The sequence below is a fragment of the Saccopteryx leptura genome, chromosome 2 (genome assembly GCF_036850995.1).
Source record: "Saccopteryx leptura isolate mSacLep1 chromosome 2, mSacLep1_pri_phased_curated, whole genome shotgun sequence".
NCBI classification, from domain to species: domain Eukaryota; kingdom Metazoa; phylum Chordata; class Mammalia; order Chiroptera; family Emballonuridae; genus Saccopteryx; species Saccopteryx leptura.
The window spans coordinates 330,038,854-330,062,888 of record NC_089504.1 but is presented as its reverse complement, the minus strand read 5'-3'; the positions used below and the strand labels follow the sequence as shown (position 1 = coordinate 330,062,888).

General features: G+C 43.8%; 1 protein-coding gene across 4 annotated transcripts in view; it reads left to right on the top strand.

The window, feature by feature from the left end:
- The first annotated feature begins 3,280 nt into the window (after positions 1 to 3,280).
- The window catches only part of TEKT1 (tektin 1), a 38,426-nt gene continuing 17,671 nt past the window's right edge, over positions 3,281 to 24,035 (top strand). For 3 of the 4 annotated variants that reach the window (XM_066366249.1, XM_066366247.1, XM_066366250.1), the window contains exons 1-7: positions 3,281 to 3,403; positions 4,797 to 5,003; positions 10,823 to 10,988; positions 13,057 to 13,185; positions 13,939 to 14,082; positions 16,482 to 16,704; positions 23,670 to 23,866. In XM_066366249.1, the coding sequence (XP_066222346.1) occupies positions 4,814 to 5,003; positions 10,823 to 10,988; positions 13,057 to 13,185; positions 13,939 to 14,082; positions 16,482 to 16,704; positions 23,670 to 23,866 (1,049 nt within the window). In that variant the 5' untranslated portion in view covers positions 3,281 to 3,403; positions 4,797 to 4,813. The remainder of the gene's footprint in view (positions 3,404 to 4,796; positions 5,004 to 10,822; positions 10,989 to 13,056; positions 13,186 to 13,938; positions 14,083 to 16,481; positions 16,705 to 23,669; positions 23,867 to 24,035) is intronic. The other variant, XM_066366248.1, reaches the window with a different exon arrangement.

Genomic DNA, 24,035 nt, shown 5'->3' with positions numbered 1-24,035 from the left:
TGCTTGAGTATTTCTACTTTGAATATAAGCTTTGGTTTTACTTCCTAATACAGCAAATTCTAAACTCTTGTGTTGAATAACTGCTTTACATTCCACTCACCCCTATACTGGTGCCAGATAGCCACTGAGTATCGATAGGTTGTTCCACATTTCCTCTACTGGACACATTCCTTTGCGGACCTGTGTGTGTTTATGTGCAAAATAAGGTTTTTCTTTTGAAAATACTTCCAACAACACTTAAACTCCAGAATAAATAGCTGAAGGAAGAGTTGTTTTTGTTTGTTGGTTTATTTTTAAAGCATACCAAGAAAGAGAAGCAACACCATCCAAGTTTAGAGCTTTCAAAGGGCAGCACTCTGGCCTAAGAGAGGTGGTTTGACTCAGCTGTCAGCCTTAGCTCTTGAGTGGAGGGTCTCAAGGTTTTCTATCCTCTTCTTAACCCCCACCCCCCTATAGCGGTGAGGGAAGATTAAATTCGCATACTGATACAAAATACAACGGTGACCTATGACTATCACATAGCTAATTTAATGTACTTTTGCCAATCCTATCATGCTTCCAACGGTTCCAAGAAATTTCCCCTTCTTTAAACTGGGAGGCGAACCCTTGGTCTGGCTTCCAAGGCAGGTCCTGCTCAGGAAACTGCCGAGGTCGTTTTGGGTTGGCTCGCGCCAGCAGCCTGCCACCCCTAATCTCCTAAGTAGGACAGGACGTCCCCCGCCGGCCAGCTCGCAGGCACTGACCATTGACTGAGCCCGCTGGCTCCGCACACACGGGAGCTGGATCACTTTCTTTAGGCGTCCGTGCTAAATCATTATTGAGGCAAGACGCCCAAGACGAGAAATCCCGGCAGGGACAGCTGAAGCCCGACTAGAGAGCCAGGACTGGGTACTACTCCGCGGGGTGGGAGTCAGCCTAACCGCGCTCCTTGAGTAGCTACTCCTTTCAGGGGCGGGGTATATGATTATACAATACAAGCTCCTCCTAACGCTATTGGACGGGCGTCGTGTTAATATTCACGAAGCACGGCGATGCTCCAAGACGCTTTTTTTTTTTTTTTCTTTTCATTTTTCTGAAGCTGGAAACAGGGAGAGACAGTCAGACAGACTCCCGCATGCGCCCGACCGGGATCCACCCGGCACGCCCACCAGGGGCGACGCTCTGCCCACCAGGGGGCGTCGCTCTGCCGTGACCAGAGCCACTCTAGCGCCTGGGGCAGAGGCCAAGGAGCCATCCCCAGCGCCAGGGCCATCTTTGCTCCAATGGAGCCTTGGCTGCGGGAGGGGAAGAGAGAGACAGAGAGGAAAGCGCGGCGGAGGGGTGGAGAAGCAAATGGGCGCTTCTCCTGTGTGCCCTGGCCGGGAATCGAACCCAGGTCCTCCGCACGCTAGGCCGACGCTCTACCGCTGAGCCAACCGGCCAGGGCTCCAAGACGCTTTTAACTGCCTGCCAGACGCAGGGGGCGGGCCTTTAGGAGCAAACCCTTCTCCAATTGGTCGACTTCGGAGCAAACTTACTTTCCACTGGCTGGTGTCTGGTGACGTAGCCACTATATGCGCGGGAAGTTTGAATACACGCTTTTTGTGTGGACGGGGACCCAGGTAAGCGTTCCCAATCCCCCTCCTTCTCACTGGGTATTTCCTTTAGTTTTTACACATTAGTACTTTACCAGTACTACAACCATAAAGAACATATTCGAGCATGATGCTGTTATTGTGGGAGCTTCTGTTAGCTGTGGATGAAAAAAAATTTTTTTTAAATAAATCAAGATGTGGCCCAAACTGAACCTGACAAGCTCAGTCAATGGCCTTGTGAACTCAGGGAACTAAGGTAAACACAGGATAGTCTAAATCAAACCTTTTAAACTAAAAGCGGTTTATGGTAGGTAGCCCTGTCCTAGGGAAGAACTTTCTCCAAACAAAGGTCAATGTTTGCTTTTACTCAAGCCTGTCTGCTGCCTTTTGCATCTACGATAATGCATCTGATAACATGCCTTTGGAATGTAAAGATCATCTTCCTTCTCCTTCAGGCCAGACATCCTACCAGAGCAGAAGTCACAGACCCCCTCATTGTTATTGTTATGTGAACCATTAACTGTTAACTGTCCTGTTCCTACGTAAACATTTCAACAACATTTACGTTTTCACTTTTATCCAATCCCAGAGGCCTTCTCCTGCCTCCCTAATTCAGGGGTCGGGAACCTTTTTGGCTGAGATAGCCATGAACGCCACATATTTTAAAATGTAATTCCGTGAGCCATACAACGACCGTGTATGTTCTGCATTATCCAATAAAAATTTGGTGTTGTCCCAGAGGACAGCTGTGATTGGCTCCAGCCACCCGCAACCATGAACATGAGCAGTAGGAAATGAATGGATTATAATACATGAGAATATTTTACATTTTTAACGTTTTTTTATTTTATTTTTATTTATTAAAGAGTTGTCTGCAAGCCAGATGCAGCCATCAAAAGAGCCACATCTGGCTCGCAAGCCATAGGTTCTCGACTCCTGATCTAATCTATCACCAGTCAATTTCATGTAACTCCCTTGTGTCTTTCCCTTTGACTCAGATGTATAAAATAAATGGCGAAACCGCCATTTTCCGGGGCACTTTCTCAATTCGTTGACACTTTGCTACCCGGCAATTGTCAAAGGTTTGGCTCAAATAAACTCATATTTATAGGATTGGAAGTTGCTTTACGTGCACATCCCTAATTTTATAGATGGAGAAACTACTTCTGACTCCTAGCTCTGGGTCTGATCACCAACCCAAGTGGGACACAGCCGTTCTCCGAGGGGCCAGGCTGGGGCCCTGGGACCCAGCACCTCCTCCCACCTTCTCCTTTTCCCCTCCCCGTCGTGGCAACTCTAGAAATCTCCCTCGTCTACTCCCTGCAGCTCCAGCTCTGGGGCTTAGTGGTCTCGTGTCTGCACGCCCTTGAGAGGACACTTGAGGCATCATCCAGCCCAACCCCATTGTGCACTTGGGGAGTCCGAGACCCACGGGAGCAGCGCTGCCCCAGGTAACCCAGCCCGCGGCCGGGCGGTGGCTAGTTAGGCCTCCTGACTCCCTGCTTGGACTTTTGGCCGCTGTCTCCTGCTTGGTGTCCCGAGTCTTCGTGATAAATTGAGATGGCCAAGCACCTGGCGCTGCGGCTCCCAGGCCACACTCCTGTATCTCCAGCACTGGGGACTGTAGAATTCACGCCTGCGCAGAGCCTTCCAGAGCCTTCCAGAGGCGCGGCTTCGTGGCGGACCCCGCCCCGTTCTCTCTGGTGACGCGTCACTGGTTGCCATGGAGACTGCATTGTTTACATTCCTGGTCTGCAAGAGCGGGCAGTTCCAGTGGGATTAGGAGGCTCCCATCCTGAGCTGGTTTAGTTGTTCTTTGTGGCGCTGAGGTAAGTACATCTCAGCCCCACTCCATCAAACCCTAACTGCTTCCTCAGCCCTACTCAAAGCTTTGTTCCCGTGGTATTCAGCCCTAATTTAGATCTAATTTTGATTTCTCTGGAGGCTACTCAGCTTTATTCAGGAATCTTGTGTTAAATTTGAATGCCATACTCAGACTTGGGAGAGGCCGTAGGAGGGCTTGGACTAGGAAGAAATGGGGAGTCTCCATGTTGTCTACTGGGGCTGAGTCCCCTGGGGTGCTCAGCCTGGTCAAGATCTGACCAGGTTCCATCCTTGCGTGTATGAAGGGCTTCAGAGATCCCTAAGGTCAGCAGCTCAGATGTTTGGGAAGGGATGCGGGTGGGGCAGATTTTCTGCCTGTCTGAGGAAGACTGTTCTCACTGCCAACCAGAGCTGTGTGCAGATGAGGTGGGGAAATTTTAGTTTTGCTGTTGCTGCTGGCTTCTTGCCTGCTGCCCTCTCATGCGTTCCCCTCCCGGGTCTCCTTTCTTTGTCACGGTAAGATTTTAGATTCTGTTATCTGCTAAATAGGCTCAATACCCAGTAGCCAGTTTACAAATTTGTTTATTTTTGAAGAAAACATATCTGGAGCCATCTGTCAGTGTTCAGTGAACCACTGCCTTATGACACAGCAATTCTAAAAAGTCATAAAAATGCATGAATGTGTTCATCAAAAGACATGCATGAGACTCTTCATAGCATTCTCCTGATAGGCCCCAAACTGGAAACAATCCAAATATCCATAAACAGTAGAAAAGAGGGATACATTTTGGTGTATTTATACAATGATATACTACACAGTAATACAGTAATGAGAACGAACAAACTACAATTTTATGGACAGTGTGGATGAATTTTACCAACATAATGTTGAGTGAAAGAAGTCAGAGACAGAAGAGTACATACTGTATGATTCCATTTATATAAAGTTCAAAAACAATGGAACTAATTTATAGTGTTAAAAAATCAGGATAGTGGTTACCCTGTGGGGGTGGGAATGCAGAATATGACTGGAAAGAGGTTTGAGGTACTGGTAATGCTATTTCTTGATCTGCATGCTGGCTACACAGATATGTTCACTCTGTGTACAGAGAACTGGTTATGCACTTTTTTGGTATGGACATCACATAATAAAAATTGACATTTAAAACATCGGATCATTTACAACGAAATGGTGGGATCTTGATAACATTATATGGAGTGAAATAAGTAAATCAGAAAAAAAAAAAAACCCAAAATGAGGGACAAAAGTAAGCTCTTTACAATAGAATGTCAACTAATAAATGTGGAAGGACAGGTGGAGTTTGAAAAAAAAAATTGACATTTAAAGATAGGACAAATTGCTTTCGGTTCATCTAAAGGAAGTCTGCCTTTAATCAGGACTTTGGAAACCTCAAATGGCCAAACTACTACAACCTCCACCCAAATTCCTGCCCTCGGAGTGGCACATTGCTAACAAGAACCAGTACCACAGAGCGGAGGCCCAAAGATCCCGGTCTGAATGCCTGGTGGCAGAAAGCCAGAGGCTTGTGGATGAAATTGAAAAGAGCACCAGGAAATCCCAGAGTGATGTGAACAAGAAACTAGGTAAGACAATGTACTTAGTGTACTTGTGAGCATGTTCTGATGAACTGTTAAGGTTTAGCTATACTGTCATTTGCATTATGCATCTGCAGGAGTAGCAATATATTACCTTGAACTATTGGGGAAAAACATGTATATTCCCTAGGTTCTATGTCTAAGTTCACTGCCCCAAGATAGATGATTTTCACCCATCCGTCATTTTTTATTTATTCACTTATTGATTTGATATACATTGAGCATCTAAGAGCATCTATGGACTAAGTACTGGGAATATCACATGGTATGATCAGAGTCTACTTTTAGGGGTCCCTGGCTCGAGAAGGCAAAAGATACAAACATTAATAATGAGAATATAACCAGGTAGGGGCTGGGGTGAGGGGTAAAAATGTAGAAGAATGGACCCTGGCCGGTTGGCTCAGTGGTAGAGCGTCAGCCTGGCGTGCAGAAGTCCCGGGTTTGATTCCCGGCCAGGGCACACAGGAGAAGCGCCCATCTGCTTCTCTATCCCTCCCCCTCTCCTTCCTCTCTGTCTCTCTCTTCCCCTCCCGCAGCCAAGGCTCCATTGGAGCAAAGATGGCCCGGGCGCTGGGGATGGCTCCTTGGCCTCTGCCCCAGGCGCTAGAGTGGCTCTGGTCGCAACAGAGCGACGCCCCGGATGGGCAGAGCATCGCCCCTGGTGGGCGTGCTGGGTGGATCGCGGTCCTGCGCATGCGGGAGTCTGTCTGACTGTCTCTCCCCGTTTCCAGCTTCAGAAAAATACAAAAAAACAACAACAACAACAACAACAACAAAAAAAAAACAACCCAAAACAAAAAATGTAGAAGAATGGGAAAGACTTTCTAGAGAAACATTTGAGCTGATTCTTAAAGGAAGAGTAATTTTATCTGGGCAATTCCATTCATAAAGACACTATTTAAAGGGCAATACCCTTAAATAAACAAACAAATATAAACATAAAACTTCCCACATGCCAAAAAATGATATACATACCAGAATTTACATACTCAAGTGTCTATAAGGATTGGGCAGGTAGCATAGGGAGTTGAATAAGACCCCTTGAGATAATAGGAAATGGCGGGGATGGTGACTTGGAGAACATGTGCTCCAACTAAGGACGCAGCTGCTACTCAATTTCAACCTTTTTTTTTTTTTTTCCAGGAGGTTATTGGCCCAGTGTTGCCAAATTCTCTGACTTTTTAAAAACAAAAATCTGGAAAGCTGAAATTTTACCCACTTTAAAAATGTTGGCAACTAGTTTAATATATTTCTAACATTGGGCAGGATATAAAAACACCTGTGAATAAAACCTGGTCTAAGGGTAGCTAGTGTTTCAATAAGCCAAAGCTTCTTCAGTTCAGTAATGGTAGATATTAGGCTTCTCCTGATGCATTGATCCTTACCCTTACCAGCCTATAGGCAGACCTGTTCTAAATAATTGTACAAATAAATAGGTGTTAAAAATGAGGATACATCAGCCCTGGCTGGTTGGCTCAGTGGATAGAGCATGAGTCTGGTGTGTGGATGTCCCGGGTTCAATCTGAGTCAGAGCATACTGGGAAGTGACGACAATCTGCTTCTCCCCTTCCCCACCTCCCATAGCTAGTGGCTGGATTGGTTCAAGTATCGGCCTGGGTGCTGAGGATAGCTCCAGTTGGGCCCAGCACATCAGTCTCAGGTGCTAAAAATAGCTTGGTTGATTCCAAAATCAGCCTAGACCGGGTTGCCGGGTGGATTTCAGTTGGGGCACATGCAGGAGTCTGTCTCTCTATCTCCCCTCCTCTCACTTAAAAAAAAATGAGGATATATCATTCATTTTTCACAATAATTGTGTTTCAGTAGGCATAAGAACAAAATTTTCAAGATCTGAAACTTCATCGATTCATTAACTGATTTTAAAAATCAGCCACTTAGCATGACATTATAAAACATCAGCCATCTAGGAATTAACCTAATAAAAGATGTGCAAGAGTTCTACACTGAAAGATACAAACTTATTGGAAGAAGTTAAAGAAATTATGTAGATTCAATGCAATGCCAATGAAAATATCAGCAGAGTTTTTCTTATTTTAAAAAAAAATAAATTGGCAAACTGCTTCTAAAATTCATATAGAAATGCTATCTATAGACGTGGCTATCTTGAAGAACAAAGCTGGAAGACATTTACTATAGATTCAAAGACCCATTTTAAAAATTGATTTTGAGGGGGGAAGGGAGGAGAAAGAGAGAGAGAGAGAGAGAGAGAGAAGTATGGACTTATAGCTGCTTCACTATAGTTATTCATTGATTGCTTCTCTTATGTGCCTTGCCGGGGGGCTCCAGCCAAGCCAGTGACCTCTTCTCAAGCTAGCAATCTTGGGCTCAAGCCAGCGACCTTTGAGAGTGTCCATGACCCTGTGCTCAAGCTGGTGAGCCTGTACTCAAGCTCGTGACCTCGGGGTTTCAAACCTGGGACCTCAGTGTCCCAGGTCGATGCTCTATTCACTGTGCCACCACCAGGCAAGCAGAGAGCAGACCATTTTTAAAAATCAAAGGAAGGGTCAAAAGATAAAGTTGAAGAATCTCTAGGAAGTAGAATAAAAAAGACAGATAGGTAACAGGATAAAGATGGTAAGAAAATGAGAGGATCCATCTGGGAGGCTACATATCTAATAGGAGTTCAAGAAAGAACACAGAGAAAATGAAAAAGAAATCATTCATGAGAGAATACAAAAACATTTCTTTTCTTTTTTTTTTCATTTTTCTGAAGCTGGAAACAGGGAGAGACAGTCAGACAGACTCCCGCATGCGCCGACCGGGATCCACCCGGCACGCCCACCATGGGGCGACGCTCTGCCCACCAGGGGGCGATGCTCTGCCCATCCTGGGCGTCGCCATGTTGCGACCAGAGCCACTCTAGCGCCTGAAGCAGAGGCCACAGAGCCATCCCCAGCGCCCAGGCCATCTTTGTTCCAGTGGAGCCTTGGCTGCGGGAGGGGAAGAGAGAGACAGAGAGGAAAGCACGGCGGAGGTGTGGAGAAGCAAATGGGCGCTTCTCCTGTGTGCCCTGGCCGGGAATCGAACCCGGGTCCTCCACACGCTAGGCCGACGCTCTACCGCTGAGCCAACCGGCCAGGGCCAAAAACATTTCTAAAACCAAAGGATCTAGGTTTACAGATGAAAAGGCCATGCCTAGTATCTGGCATAATAAATGAATAAGGTTGATACCAGTGTGAAATTTTAGGGCACTAGGAACATAGAGAAGAAATTTCTGAATCAGGCTCCTCAACAGAAACTTTGGAAACTAGAAGGAAATGAAGTAATGCCATCAAAATTCTACATGATTATTATTTACAACTTATAAATCAAATGAAGGTAGAATAAAGGCATTTTGGACTTCCAAGGTTTCGATAATTTTACTTCACATGCATCCACTTCTTAGGAAGTTTCTAAAGGATGTGTTTCAGCATATTGAAGAAGGAAACCGAGAAAAGGGAAGAAATGAAATCCGGGACAGTGGGCTCCAACACATGAGAAAGTGAATGGAATTCCTGAAATGATGGTGATGATAGCTGTACATCCAACTAGAGATTGGAGCAGGAGGAGAGAACACTATTGGAGAGAGGTCTCTATTACGAAGACAAAATTAATATGTACTTGATGGTTTTGAATATTGAGAGGATAGTTATACAGTAGTCCCTCTTTATCCATGGTGTATATATCCCTACACTCCCAGTGGATGCTTAAAACTGTGAATGGTGCCCTGGCCGGTTGGCTCAGCGGTAGAGCGTCGGCCTGGCATGCGGGGGACCCGGGTTCGATTCCTGGCCAGGGCACATAGGAGAAGTGCCCATTTGCTTCTCCACCCCCACCCCCTCCTTCCTCTCTGTCTCTCTCTTCCCCTCCCGCAGCCAAGGCTCCATTGGAGCAAGGATGGCCCGGGCGCTGGGGATGGCTCGGGCGCTGGGGATGGCTCCTTGGCCTCTGCCCCAGGTGCTAGAGTGGCTCTGGTCGTGGCAGAGTGACGCCCCGGAGGGGCAGAGTGTCGCCCCTGGTGGGCATGCCGGGTGGATCCCGGTCGGGCGCATGCGGGAGTCTGTCTGACTGTCTCTCCCCATTTCCAGCTTCAGAAAAATACAAAAAAAAAACCCCAAAAAACAAAAAACTGTGAATGGTACTTAACACTACATATATGCTTTGTTTATCCCATACATACATACCTTTTTTTTTTAACTTTTATTTATTGATTTTAGTGACAGAGGAAGGGAGAGAGAGAGAAAAACAGGAACATCTATTTATTCCTGTATGTGCCCTGACTAGGGATCGAACTGGCAACTTCTGGTTAGAGGATGCTTTAACCAACTGAGCCATCCAGCCAGGGCCATACATACCTTTTCGCCGAAAGGAAGCACTTTAAGGCTTTTTCTTGGCATATCCAAATTGCCAGTATCACTACTCTTGTGTATTGGGCCATTATTAAGTCAAATAAGAGTAACTTGAACATAACACTGTGATACTGCAACAGTCAATCTGATAACGAAGATGGCTCCTCAGTAACTAACTGTAGTGTAGTATATACAGATTTTTTTGTTTTTTGTTTTTTTTGACAGAGAGAGTCAGAGAGAGGGACAGATAGGGACGACAGACAGGAAGGGAGAGAAATGAGAAGCATCAATTCTTAATCGTGGCATCTTAGTTGTTTATTGATTGCTTTCTCATATGTACCTTGACTGGGGGGCTAAAGCAGAGTGAGTGACCCCTTGCTCAAGCCAGCGACCTTGGGCTCAAGCTGATGAGCCTTGCCCAGACCGATGAGCCTGTGCTCAAGCCGGTGACCTCGGGGTTTCGAACCTGGGTCCTTCACATCCTAGTCCGATGCTCTATCCACTGTGCCACCACCTGGTCAGGCTGTAGTGTATACGGTTTGGATATGCTGGAAAAAGGTATGATTCATGTCCCAGGTGGGACAGAGTGAGAAGGTACGAGATTTCAGAACAGTGCACAATTTCAAACTTATGAATTATTTTTTTCTGGAATTTTCCGTTTATTTTCAGACCTCAGTGGACCACAGGTAACTAACACCATAGAAAGCAAAACTGCAGATAAGGAGAACTGCTAGTTCTGTTAGAAAATTTGAAGAAAAATTAGTAATAAATATATAGAAAGTAAAGCAAAAATACAGTTATTAATTCCCTCAAAACAAAAAGTTGTACAAGGAAAGAAATTTATCACAGCATACTATATGGTTCAGGTATATATAACATTTGCATGTTTACAATAATACCAACAAGCATTAACTTATTACTTAAAAAAATGATGATACAACTATATTGGGGAGATGGAAAGAGTAGAAGTATGTTGTGAAAGTTGTGTAAGAGCAAATAAATCCATACCTTTCATCATAGGAAATCGACAGATAATATTCAAACTGATAATGAATATACAGCAGTGTAAGCAAATGTCAGAAGAAATACTCAAAGTGATTACTGTTTTCTTCCAGAAAGTGGTTGTGAGTAGGGATCGGTCAGAGAATTGTAATACTTGTAATACGAATTGACTTTTCAAGCAATATACATTTATATCTTTGATAAAAAAAGTTATTAAGAACTGTGGACATTGAAGAATTAAGAGTCAATGGGTATAGAATGATCTTTGGGTTAATTTGATATTGAATGTAAGAAGAAAGATTTTCCTTCCCTCCCTCCCTCCCTCCTTCCCTTCCTAAGAAGCTCTAAGAAGAAAATAACATATCTCATGTAGTTTTGCAATAGTCTTCAAGTTTCTAATCCAGAAGTTGGTTGCATTGGGGTTAGATTAACCCTGCCATAACTTCTCTGTGTGCTCAGAACAGAGGCTTGAGGAAGTCAGATTCTGGAAGAAAGAGTTAGATGACAAACTCGAGCAGCTTGTGTATTTGACCGAAGATCTACTCACATATCAGACCAGACTGGAGAGAGCCCTGGAGAGTTTGAAGGAGCCCTTGCACATCACTCAGAGGTGCCTGGAATACAGGTAGAAGGGAAGGCTCCTTCTGTGAATCATCTGTTGTGAGAAGCGAAATGCTGGGTAGTGAAAGCTGACTGTGCTAGGTGGTGGCTTAGAAGGAGGCAAACGAGCATGTGTTGTTTTAGAGCCTGAAATTATCTCGGCATGCCCGTGGTGCTGGGAAGTGGAAGGAGCACTAGACTGGGTTCATGTCTAAACTCTGCTCTTGACTAATTTAAGTATAAGTTAGGACTAGGTTTGGCTGTGGGTAATCAGAAAACCGCAAAATAACACGGAACTGAAATAAGATGGTTTCTTTCTCTCTCATATTTAAGAAGTCTGGAGATAGTTCAGGGTTGGCATGGTGTGCCACAGTGTCAGGGCTCCGGGTTTTTTCTATCTTGTTGCTCCACGGTGCATGGCTTTCACTCCTAAGGTTACCTGGTGATTCAAGATGTCAGCCTTTATGTCTACATTCCAGCGAGAAGGAATAATTAGGGTCTGGCATTCACCATGTCTGCTTGCGTCCTGTTGACCAGAACTTAGTCACATGCCGCAACACTAGAAACTAGGGGTGGTAGTCTTTAGTTTAGGCAGGCACAGCAGATACTACAGTTACTAGAAGACAAAAAATTGCTCCTATACAAAGAGTCACAAGGAAGCACTTAGTCCAGAGAGCACTGTGCAAACATAACTTTTTATTATAATTTCTTTTCCATGAGTCCTGTGAGTAGGATGATTATCTCTACTGTGGGCTAATGGTGATTTCCAGACCTGTTCCCTGTCACAGTCCTAGATGATGCATCTGAACAGGTCTCCTCCCTACCAGCTTAGCCGCCTCCAATCCAGTGCATCCTCCACACTGGCTGTTGAGTGAACCTTTCTGAATGTGCATTTTTATAGGTCACCCCATGCATTAAAAACTTTTTTAAAAATTGTAACCCCATACATACCCTAAAATGTTCAAGATAAAGTTCAAAGTTATTAGCCTGGCAAACAAGGTTCAGCGTGACTGGCCCACCCTGACCTCTCCAGGCCGTTTCCTCAGCCTCAGCGGTGGGATGTGCTTAGGTGCGCTGAGCTACTTGTAGTTTTCCAAACACACCATGGCTCTGTCCACACTGTGCCCTCTTCCTGGAAAGCCTCGTTCCCTCTGCAGCAGCTAGGCAGCAATCTCCCCAGCCAGATTTAGAGCATTTGTGAAGCAAAGGGAAGATCGCCATTGAAGAGGCCAACATCCAGTCAGTTCAAGTCTGCACCTCAGGGCAATTAGAAGGCAATGTTGCTGAACTGATTGAGTACGTGCTACCATGTGCCTAGTACTGCTTTCTGCTTTTATATCTCATCAGTTCCTTACCACACCTTATGAAGTACTAATTTTATACACATTTCACAGAAGAGGAAACCAAGGCACAGACAAATAATACAGCATGCCTAAGGCCACACAGCTGGTGAGTGGTGGGGCCTTTCTCCCAAGCACTATCATGCAGGGGAGAAAAGAACAAAACATCAGGCAGTGCTGGTCAGTTTTGGGAGTAACAGCATAATGGTTAAAAGCATCTGCAACACCCAATCCTGTGATTTAACTTCCCTAAAACGCAGTTTCCTCACCTGTACTTGAAAGGGCTAATTGAGAACATTCATATGAGAAGCTCAGCATAAGGCCTGTCACATAGCTAGTGCTCAGTGGTGGGGGTAATATTATTGTTGGAATTATTATTATTATTATGAAGCATCTTTCTAGATCCAAATCCTTGTCAAGAAAGGGAACTAGGATCAAGGAAGGAAGGAAACATAATTCTTTGAAACTCTAAGCCAAAAGAAATGTTTTCACTAAATAGGTAAGAACTGATATTTAAATTGAGGGGGCATTTTTCAGACTAAGTGGCCAGTCGTTGGTCAATTTGTCTTCATTGCACTTTAGATTTTTTTTTTCAAGGCTCAAAGACACCAACTAGTGTACATCCCCAACCATGTCATCGAGACAGTTTGGGTGCTTCTCAAATCAGATGTCCCGATTAAATGTCCAGATGTTAGCAAATACCGAGTTGCCTACCTCAACAAGTTGGATGACGTGCTGCCTTTCTCTGGTCAGGGAGAAGCGAGTCGGCATTGACCTGGTGCATGATGAAGTGGAGCAGGAGCTACTAAAGGAGGCTGAGATCATCCGGGGGGTGATGGCCCTGTTGACTCGCAGCCTGGAGGAGACGACAGAGCAGATCAGGTGTGACCGTTTGGGGCCACCTTCACATCTTCACTGGGTGTATCTAGAAAAGACAATACCCACAAAGTCTGGGCTCCATGGCATAGAAAGAATGGAGTTTAATATTCCTACAAGCACTTTCCATGACCTGAGGTGGCTTGGGAACATTGAGAATGAGGCCTGTCTTTCAACTGCCAGTCTGTAGGGCAGTGCTGGTCCACCAGAAATTTCATGATGGTCCGTGAAAGAGTTAAATTGCCCTGATATTGTAGGAAGATTACAGACTGAATGATCTTGGTGGAATTTGCTTATGCTTAGGGTGATTTCTGCCTCAGTGGTCCCTGAAATCATTCTCCTGTTTTCACTGGTCCCTAAAGTAGATAAACCTGTAAACCACTGGGCTTGACAACCTCTCGTACCTGACAGTCATCCTCTGGTGGCAGGTGGGGACGGGGCGGGATTTCAGCCCTGATTATAAACTGGAGGGGCACTGGAGCTGTTTTTGCCAGAACTGACCTCTCTCATAGTGTGTGCCACAATGGTGACAACAGAAAATGTCACACTTGGAGGGAGGCTTGGTTACATTAATTGGTCACTAAGCATTTAATTAATGATATGTGTGTGGGGGCGGGCGGGTTGATGATGGGAGGTAGGGAGGCAGTGCTGCCGTCCTGTACTAGCCCTGGCTGTAGCTTCATTTTCCAGGGTCTCCCAAGAAACTGTAAGTGGCGCCTGGGCTTTCCAGAGGGAGAAATCTTTACCTTCTCCCTTCAGGCTGAACCGCTCTGCAAAGTACAATCTTGAAAAGGATTTGAAAGACAAGTTTGTGGCCCTGACCATTGATGATACCTGCTTCTCACTCAACAACAACTCGCCAAACATCAGATATTCTGAGAACGTCGTGAGGGTTGAACCAAAGTGAGTGAGGCCCTGGACTGCTGGCCTGGCCCTGCTGTCTTCCTCCCTGTGGTGTAGCGTCCAGTGCTCCCCACAGGCAGGCCGGACCGCACGCCGTCCTGGCAGCAGGCCGGGAGCTGGGAGGGCGATCCTGGGGCAGAGGGGGATGCTGAGCGGTGACTACCCTGAGAGCAGGGCCAGAGGCTCCTTCGTCCTCCAGGTTGGCCCCACTTTAAGAAAGTCTGATATAAAATTTTTAAACATTTAAAATGTGTTCTTTTACCTATTTGTGTTTTCAACAAGTAAAAGAATCTAAAACTGTACAAAGAGCATGTTAATAATCTTCCTTTATCCCCTTATAATCTTACCCCAGGGATAATCACTGTTATCTGTCTTTTCATACAAACATATATACACATTCACACACACAAATTTTGCTTTGTTTACAAAAAATGGGATAATACTATGTACCTTTTCTATAATATCTGACTTACGTTTTCCAGTTAATATTGTAGCACAGACCCACCTCAAAATTTTTAAACCACCTGACCAGGCGGTGGCACAGTGGATAAAGCGTTGGATTGGGATGTGGAAGACCCAGGTACGAGACCCCGAGGTGGCCAGCTTGAGCGCGGGCTTATCTGGTTTGAGCAAGGCTCACCAGCTAGAGCCCAAGGTCGCTGGCTTGAGCAAAGGGTCACTTGGTATGCTGTAGCCCCCCAGTCAAGGCACATATGAGAAAACAATCAACGAACAACTAAGGTGCCACAATGAAGAATTGATGCTTCTCATCTCTCTCCCTTCCTGTCTGTCCCTCTCTCTGTCACAAAATAAATAAATAAATAAATAAAATTAAAGTGCTAAAAAAACACAAAAAAATTTTTTAAACCTTTTTGAGGTGAACCATACATATAGAAAAATACACAAATAATAAACACAATTTAATTAATTATCTTGTGTATCTTTTGCTGTATAACCAGTTACCCCAAAACTTAGCAACTTAAAATGAGAAACCTGTAATATCTCCCAGTTTCTGTGGGTCAGGAACCCAGGCGTGTTGCTTAGTTGATGCCTTGGGCTTCTGTCACATGAGGCTGTAGTCACACTATCTGCTGAGCTGTGGTCTTATAGGAGGTCTTAAGTAGTTGGGAGTGGGGCCCACTTCCAGGCTGACTGCTGTGGTTATGGCAGACGATGCCACGTGAACCTTTCCCCCGACCCCCCACTGGCTCTCTAGGGACATGTTGGCTAGCTTCCCCCACAGTGAATGATCTAAGGGGAAGCGAGGAAGAGAGTGCACCAAGACACAACCACAGTCTCCTTTTGTTTTAAAATTTTTTTAAAAATTCATTTTAGAGAGGAGAGAGAAAGGGAGAGAGAGAGATAGAGAGGGAGAGAGAGAGAGAGAGAAGGAGGGGAGGAGCTGGAAGCATCAACTCCCATATGTGCCTTGACCAGGCAAGCCCAGGGTTTCAAACCGGCGACCTCAGCATTTTCAGGTCGATGCTTTATCCACTGTGCCACCACAGGTCAGGCCACAGTCTCCTTTTAACCTAATCCCAGAAAGGGATCTTATCATTTCTATTTGTGAGAAACGAGTCGATGAGGTCATCCCACAACTGAAGGAGAGGGATTTGCACAAGGGTGTGAATGTCAGGAGGTGGGGGTCCTTGGGCCATCTCAGAGGCTGCTGCTACTCACAGTGAACAGTCCTCAGAAACCACCAAGCAGGTCAAGAGAGATGACGTATTACCACCACCATATAAACCCCCGCCTGCTTCCTCTCAATCGTTACTCCCTCTTTTCCACCCAGAGGTCACTACATTCCTGACTTCCCAGAGGTGTGTCTGCTTTTATGATTATGAAATAGCATCATATACCCTCTATTTTTATGTATCAGTTTTCTTCCAGTCAACATTATTTTGAGATTTGTGAGTGCTGTTACATAAAGCAGTTCCTTATCAAACTAGCAGTTTATATCAGTATGAACTTGTGGTTTCCTATTTTATTCAGTGTGTTATAATCTGTTACTATTATCATTTATTTGGATTCTCAAATTGACTCTACCTGTGTGTGTGATCTTGACCAAGGTACTCCTGCTTTCTGAACCTCTGTTTTCCTCATCTGTAAAACGGGGGTTATGAAACTTAGCTTACTAGACCATCATGAGGCTTAAGTGAGATAATGTCTGTAAAGTGCCAGCCCAGCGCTTGGCACAGAGCAGGTAGGTTTCCTCACAGCGATGGCTTTTGCCGCTGACAGACCACTGTTCGCTCTGCCCGGAGATAGGAAACGTTCTGGGTGCTTCTGGTGGGAAAGGTAGCTTCCAGCGCATTTCCAGGAGCTTGTCCCCGCCCTTTCACCTCCTTCCCAGTCCAGATGTTCTGTGGACACATGCACGGGCTCTGACTCTGTTCCAGCTCTGTGAGTCTGGAAGACTGGTTGGACTTCTCCAACACCAACGTGGCGAGGGCTGACAAGCAGAGGAACAACTCCCTGACGCTGAAGACCCTGGTAGACCGAGTTCTGGCCCAGACGGCCAACGACCTGCGCAAGCAATGCGACGTGGTGGACACAGCATTCAGGAACGGGCTGAAGGAGACCAAGGATGCCAGGGACAAGCTGGCTGTTCATTTGGCCAAGGTAAGGCCCCTGCGGGGAACACGGGAGAGCGTGCTGAGAATGTTTCATCCTGGAAACCTGGAATGTCCCCTGGGCCAGGCTGCTGGCCTTCTGCGCCTGTCATTTTGGGTTAACTGAGGAGTAGGCCTCATTCCCATCTCTCCTTCTTAGCAGCAGGCTTAGAGTTTTTGGGGACTGGAGTGGGACTAGGCTCCACTCTGGGCCTCCTTTGTCACTCCTGGCTGTAAAGAACAGGCTATCTGCTTACTCTGGGCCTCACCTTCTCCGATGTGAAATATGGAGATGGACTATATGGTCTCAAATATTGTTTATGACTGAAGTTCTGTGAATTGAATGCAACCAATTTCTCCAAACCCAGCTGCAACTTCGGGATGCCGGCTGGTTGTTCTGCTCAGTTATCCAGCGGTGCGCTGGTAAACTGGCTCTCAGAAAAATAAATAAATACATAAATAAGTAGAAGTCCCTGATTTGTAGAATTTGCAGGTTTCCATGATGTCAATACTTTGATTACAATTGACTTCAAGCTACCCATTTAACAATGGTCTGGCAAAGTTCCTGAATAGTTAACCATCAGAGCCCACGTGAGCCTGCTCCAGTATACCTCCCTTACCTGCAAGGACCCCGGGTCCTGAGCATATCTGAACATCCCACAGGCTAAACTCAGGGACACTGAGCAGTTGAGTCTAATGGAACTTAGATCCAAGAAGTTGGATTTGGACTGAAGATATGTGGGCCCAAGTCCAGTCCAGTGACAGACTGAGTGACTCATGCAGGCCCCTCGAGCTCTCTGAGCCTGTGCCTCATCTTGAACATGGCAACAGTAACCCAACGCTCGCATTTTCCTGATGGTGGAAGTGAGGCACAGAGAGCGGAAGAGACCCCAGGTGGCAAGGTGCGTGCTGGCAGCCTGGAGCTAGGGCCCAGGGCTGCTTGACTCCCGAAGCCTTACCCTCCTCTGCATTCATATCTTGCCCTCCTGGAACCCAGAGTGTAATCGTCAGACAAGATTCATTTAAGTAATGAGCAGGGCAAGTCAGAATGTAATCAAAGTTATACTGTGGCAAATGTTCATCTGTGAATGCTGATCTGTAATGAGATTATATATATTTCATCTTTGAAAATGTCTTTCATTCAAATAGGTACTGCCAAGTACTGATAACAGTCTGCGAGCACACGATTTTCACTGAACATATTTATAACTTGGAAGGCATTTATAGAATCCTGTGTAGATCCTTCTCCTGATACTGGCCTTTTAGCATGCCTTTATATTTCACATTAATCACTTGCTGTTGAAGGTTAGGTAGAGGCTCTTCAATTGCACAATTAAGTGAATTTTGAAATATGGAAAACTCCTTTGCACTCACTTTGAGGTCTCCTCCCCACTCCAAAAAAAAAAAAAAAAAAAAGAAAGAAAGAAAGAAAGAAAGAAAGAAAGAAAGAAAGAAAGAAAGAAAGAAAGGAAAGAAAGAAAGAAAGAAAGAAAGAAAGAAAGGAAAGGAAGGAAGGAAGGAAGGAAGGAAGGAAGGAAGGAAGGAAGGAAGGAAAGAAAGAAAGAAAGAAAGAAAGAAAGAAAGAAAGAAAGAAAGAAAGAAAGAAAGAAAGAAAGAAAGAAAGAAAGAAAGAACCACTGCTGGGACTTCACAAAGCAGCTTGATATGATTTGTGATTCTAACCACATTAGTTGTCGAAATGACTTTACTGCAGTCTAAGCTTTGCATGTAAGTGCTCTCTTCCCTTGTGATTTGAGGTTGGATTCATTAAGATATATTATTACATATTAAGTCAGCAGCAAAAATTAATTTGCAAAGCTATTGAGTATTTGATAGCAGGGGTTGGGGGTGGTGGTTCTTGTTCAGAAAAATTCAGCCTTGGCCCTGAGCTAAAAATATAATAAATCACAAGGGCACTATGGGACGGGCGGCAAGGGAGATGTTGAGGGGAACATGGGGGAGGAGGATGCATTTGGGGCAACATTAGAATCTATGTAAACACAGTAAATTAAAATCAATTAAAAAAAACAAGAAAATTTTACCACTGATAAAACCATTGAACTGCTGAGTAGTAGTGCAGGTCAGGATATTCAGCTTTTATTTCCGACAAAAATTCACAGAACTGATGATGATCAAATTCATGAGAACTAATGAAGTTCACTGTTGACGATACTGGTTCAATGACACACGATGGATTCAGTTATTTTCTGTGAAGTACTTTCTGATGACTAATACAGTGAATAACCAGAGGCTTTAAATAGCTTACATTTCCTCAACTTCTGTAAATATGTTCAACTAAGCTGTTTTCTGCTCTACACATATATGCACCATCATCAGCTGTAACACTTCCTGGCGGATTCCACTTTAAGTTGTATTGAATTAGTGTTTTCTCAACTTTTTGAAAACATCCTTGCCTGTGGTTATCTCACATGACCAGTCCTAGAGACTGATTCTTTAGTCACTTCAAACCCAGCCCTGATTCCTTGAATGAACAGCTGAGCAGCATCACACCACCTGCCAACTCACGAAGAGCAAAGGAAAACCATCCACAATCATATGCCTTGTGTTTTTAATTGGCTATTGATGTTGTTCCCAGTGCCCTTAACTCTTCAAGCAGCTATTCTTGCAGGAAGACGAAGAGTCGAACAATTTTCTGTTCTCTGGACGCCCTTCCTCAGCTGCCACATCAAACATGTTTTAATTAACTCACTATTGATAAATGGCTTTTTGCTCGCTTGGCTAACAAATGAGACACTTGGAACCTTACTTTGATTGCAGCCTTGTTTTCATTTCTGTGAAGAAATTCTGTAGTGGTGAGATATTCTGTTTAAAATTTCTAATTTTTCTGATCCTTGCTCTCCTGGGAGTTGAGACTGTCACGATGATACACAGTCTGGTGACGGCACATGTCCCGTTCTTTCAGCACAGCTATGGTGTCAGAGCAGAATAAACACAGTGCTTTGCTACCTAATGTTAACACAATCTACACTTCACTGTGCCTTAAAAGTGCAACACACGAAGCCCACTTTTCTTGTTTTAGCATGATGGGTATGTACTGGTAGTAAAAAATAAAATAAGATGTCACTGCTTAGTGATACATGGGACACTTGGGAAAGCTGTCAACTTATAACTGTGTAATTGGGATTTGTAGTACTCCAGACAGCAATGCAAAGCAGTGAGAGTGTAACATTTTGTTACACAGTCTGTTGCAACTTCTTAATCTTGACGTTGTAGTTTAAAAGCAGCCATATATATATAGACCCTGGCCTGGTAGCTCAGTGGATAGTGTTATCCTGGGACACCGAGGTTGTGAGTTCGGTCCCTGGTGAGGGCACCTATCAGAAGCAATTGGTGAACGCGCAACTAAGTGGAACAATGAGTTGATGCTTCTCTCTCCATCTCTCTCTCTCTCTCTCTCTCTCTCTCTCTCTCTCTCTCTCTCTCTCTCCTTCTTTCCCTCCCCTCTCCAATGAAGAAAAAGGAGCCATATATAAATGAATGAGCGTGGCTGTGTTACAATGAAACTGTGTTATGGACACTAACATTTCAATTTTATATAATTTTAAGATGACATACAGTATTCTTCTTCTTTTGACTTTTTCAACTATTTAAAAATGTAAAACCATTTCTTTTAAATGAGAATATAAAGACAAGCCACAGATAAAGCACTGTTATACAAAATATACAAAGAACTCTCAAAATTTAACCATAAGATAACAAACAGCCCAATGAAATAATAGGCAAAAGATCTAAACAGACACCTCACCAAAGAAGATTGACAGATAGTAATTAAGCATATGAGAAGATGCATAACATCATATGTCATTAGGGATTGCAAATAAAGACAGCAAGATACCACTACACATTTATAGAAAATCCAAACTATTGACAATGCCAAACGCTGGCAACAATGTGGAGCAACAAGAATTCTCATTCATTGTTGGTGGGAATGCAAAATGGTAGAGCCACGTTGGAAGACAGTTTGGCAGTTTCTTACAAAACTAAACATGCGCATATAACTTACTCCTTGGTATTTACTCAAATGTGTTGAAAACTTATGTCCCACAAAAATCTGGGTATGAATGTTTAGCAGCTTTATTCATAATTGCCAAAGCTTGGGAGCAACCAAGATGTCCTTTGATAGATGAATGGATAAACAAGCTGCTACATCCATATGACGGAATATTATTCAGTGATGAAGAAATAGCTATCAAGCCACAAAAAGACCTGGAGAAATCCTACGTGCGTATCACTAAATGAAAGAAGCTAATCTGAAATTCATTCTTTGTGAATTATACTTCATGATTCCAACTATATGACATTCTAGAAATAGTAAAAAGGTCAGTGATTTTTAGGGCTTTAGATGGTGGGGGAGGGTGGGAGGAGGGATGAGCAGAGGAGCATGGGATTTTTTAGGGCAATGAAACCTATTCTGTATGATATGTAATAATGGATACATGTCATACATTTGTCAAAATCCATAGAAGGAACAACCCAAAGAGTGAACCCTGATGTAAACTATGAACTTTAGTTAACAATAATGTATACAATATTGGTTCATCAGTTGTATCAAAGGTACCACATTAATGGAAGATGTTCATAATAGGAGAAACTATTGGGGGAGAGAGGATATATGGGAACTCTATAGTTCCTGTTCAATTCTGCTGTAAATATAAAACGACTCTAAAAACTAAAGTCCATTAATTAAAAATAATTATTTCAGTTCATACAAAAACAGTCTGGCCTGACTGGGCGGTGGCTCAGTGGATAGAGCGTCGGACTGGGATGCGGAAGACCCAGGTTCGAGACCCCGAGGTTGCCAGCTTGAGCGAGGGCTTATCTGGTTTGAGCAAAAGCTCACCAGCTTGAGCCCAAGGTCGCTGGCTCGAGCAAGGGGTTAGTTGGTCTGCTGAAGGCCTGTGGTCAAGGCATGTATGAGAAGGCAATCAATGAACAATTAAGGTGTTGCAATGCGCAACGAAAAACTAATGATTGATGCTTCTCATCTCTCTGTTCCTGTCTGTCTGTCCCTGTCTATCCCTCTCTCTGACTCTCTGTCTCTGTAAAAACAAACAAAACCAAACAGTCTGTACAAAAACATACTGGATTTGGCCCACAAGGCATAGCTTGCTGATTCATGACCTCACCCATAGTATTAGTAGTTTTGTTTTAAGCAATCTCTGCATTTAGAATACTTTAAGTATTTGTAAAACTTAAGAGAACTTGGCTTTTTTTAAACAAAGTATAACAAAATAGGGAATTAAATGATTTAGCTTTGTGATTTTAGTTGAAAATTTAAATTTAAAGACTTAAAATATTTGAGAATTTGAGATTAATCATTTTTACAAGTTTACTAGATTGAAGAGATCTTTTAAGAACTTCAGAAAACCTTGTTTGTTAAGACAACTCAGATAGTTTTTAAAAGTTTGATATCAAATTTATAAGTACTATCTGTTATACATCAGATTTATAAATGCTGCTTTAAATTAGTGTTCAAAGGATTTTAACTAAGCTTGGGGTGGGAGCAACTATTAATCAAAATCAGTTTAAAGTGATTATTAACATTTACTAAATTTAAAAATAGTATAATATCTTTGAATTGAACTTAAGAAATGCTTGAGAAATGTTAAGAAAAGGCTTAAGAAAACCAAATGCAATGTGTGGACCTCATTTGTATTCTAATTTGAATAAACTAACTCTTACCAAAGAAATATTGTACAATCAGGGAAATTTGAACATGAGATATTAGATAATATTAAAAAATCATTTGTGTGTGTGTGAGAGAGAGAGAGAAAGAGAGACAAAGTTATTATAGTTATGTTAAAAGACAAAGAGTCCTTATATCTTACAAATACATACTCAAGTATTTAAGACTGAAATGATATAATAGCTGGGATTTGCTTTAAAATAAGCTGACAGGCAGGAGTAAGAGAGGGGGATATAGATGAAACAAGATTGGCCATTCCCGGTGAGGGCACACAGGAGAAGTGCCCATCTGCTTCTCCACCCCACCCCCTCTCCTTCCTCTCTGTCTCTCTCTTCCCCTCCCACAGCCAAGGCTCCACTGGAGCAAAGTTTGCCCGGGCGCTGAGGATGGCTCTGTGACCTCTGCCTCAGGTGCTAGAATGGCTCTGATTGAGGCAGAGCGATGCCCCAAGATGGGCAGAGCATCGCCCCCTGATGGGCATGCCGGGTGGATCCCGGTCAGGCGCATGCGGGAGTCTGTCTGACTGCCTCCCTGTTTCCAGCTTCGGAAAAATACAAAAAAAAAAAAAAAAAGAAAAAAGAAAAAAAAAAAGATTGGCCATATATTGATTATTACTTAAATTCATGATGAGTACCTGAGGGTCAATGTACTAGCTAATTTTGTGTATGTTTAGAAATTACCATGATGTAAAGGGTTTTTTTTTTTAAAGCTTAAGGAAGAAATAAAAATTTAAACTAGTTAAATATTAATCTAAAAATGAAGTAACTTCTAAGTAATCTTTTCTGTGCACAAAGCCACTTTTAAAGAAACCAACAAAACTCAGATCGAACTGCCCACACTCTTTCTTCGGGCTTCTAGGTAGAAGACTGGGTGCTAGTGAGTGGATTCATAAGGAAATAGGCAGATTTCTGCTCATGCTACAAAGATACTAAGGTAACTGGGCAGCCTCCAGACTTTGCTGAGCACATTGTCCAGGGAATTCCCCTTTTTGGGAATTCCTCTTATTAAGGGAATTCCCTTTTTAAAGAAACAATGGCTGGTCATGTCTATTTTGGGTCCATCTGTGAGGTTCTAAGGTTGGGTGAGTTGCCTTGCCCGCCAGCAATCACTGCTGTAGGGAAAAGAGATCAGACTTATTCTGGAGCCCTGTGTGGGTAGAAATCTGAGGTCCCACTTCCTAGCTTACGTGATCTGAAGAGACCAACTAGAAGTATTAGCTGTTGTTTTGTGAACAATCTGGCCTGATTTACTCTAATGGTTTTTGTAAGGTCATGGAAGAGATTGCTTCCCAGGAGAAAAATATTACAGTTCTTGAAAAAGCCATCCTTGACCAAGAAGGACCTGCCAAGTTGGCTCATACACGCCTGGAGACCAGAACACATCGGCCTAATGTGGAGCTGTGTCGCGATGTGGCCCAGTATAGGCTGATCAAGGAGGTTGATGAGATCACCTACAACAATGCAAGGTAGGCTGGCAGCTGGGAGGTGGAGGACCCCTGGGGATCCATTTAAATTCAGATTGTGAAAGGGGCTAGAGAATGCCATGATGGGTAAAGCCTGCCTGGCACGAGCACTTTTGCATCTATAAAGATTGAGGGGTTCCTTTCTAGAGGACAGTTGAGAGGTTCCTTGCTA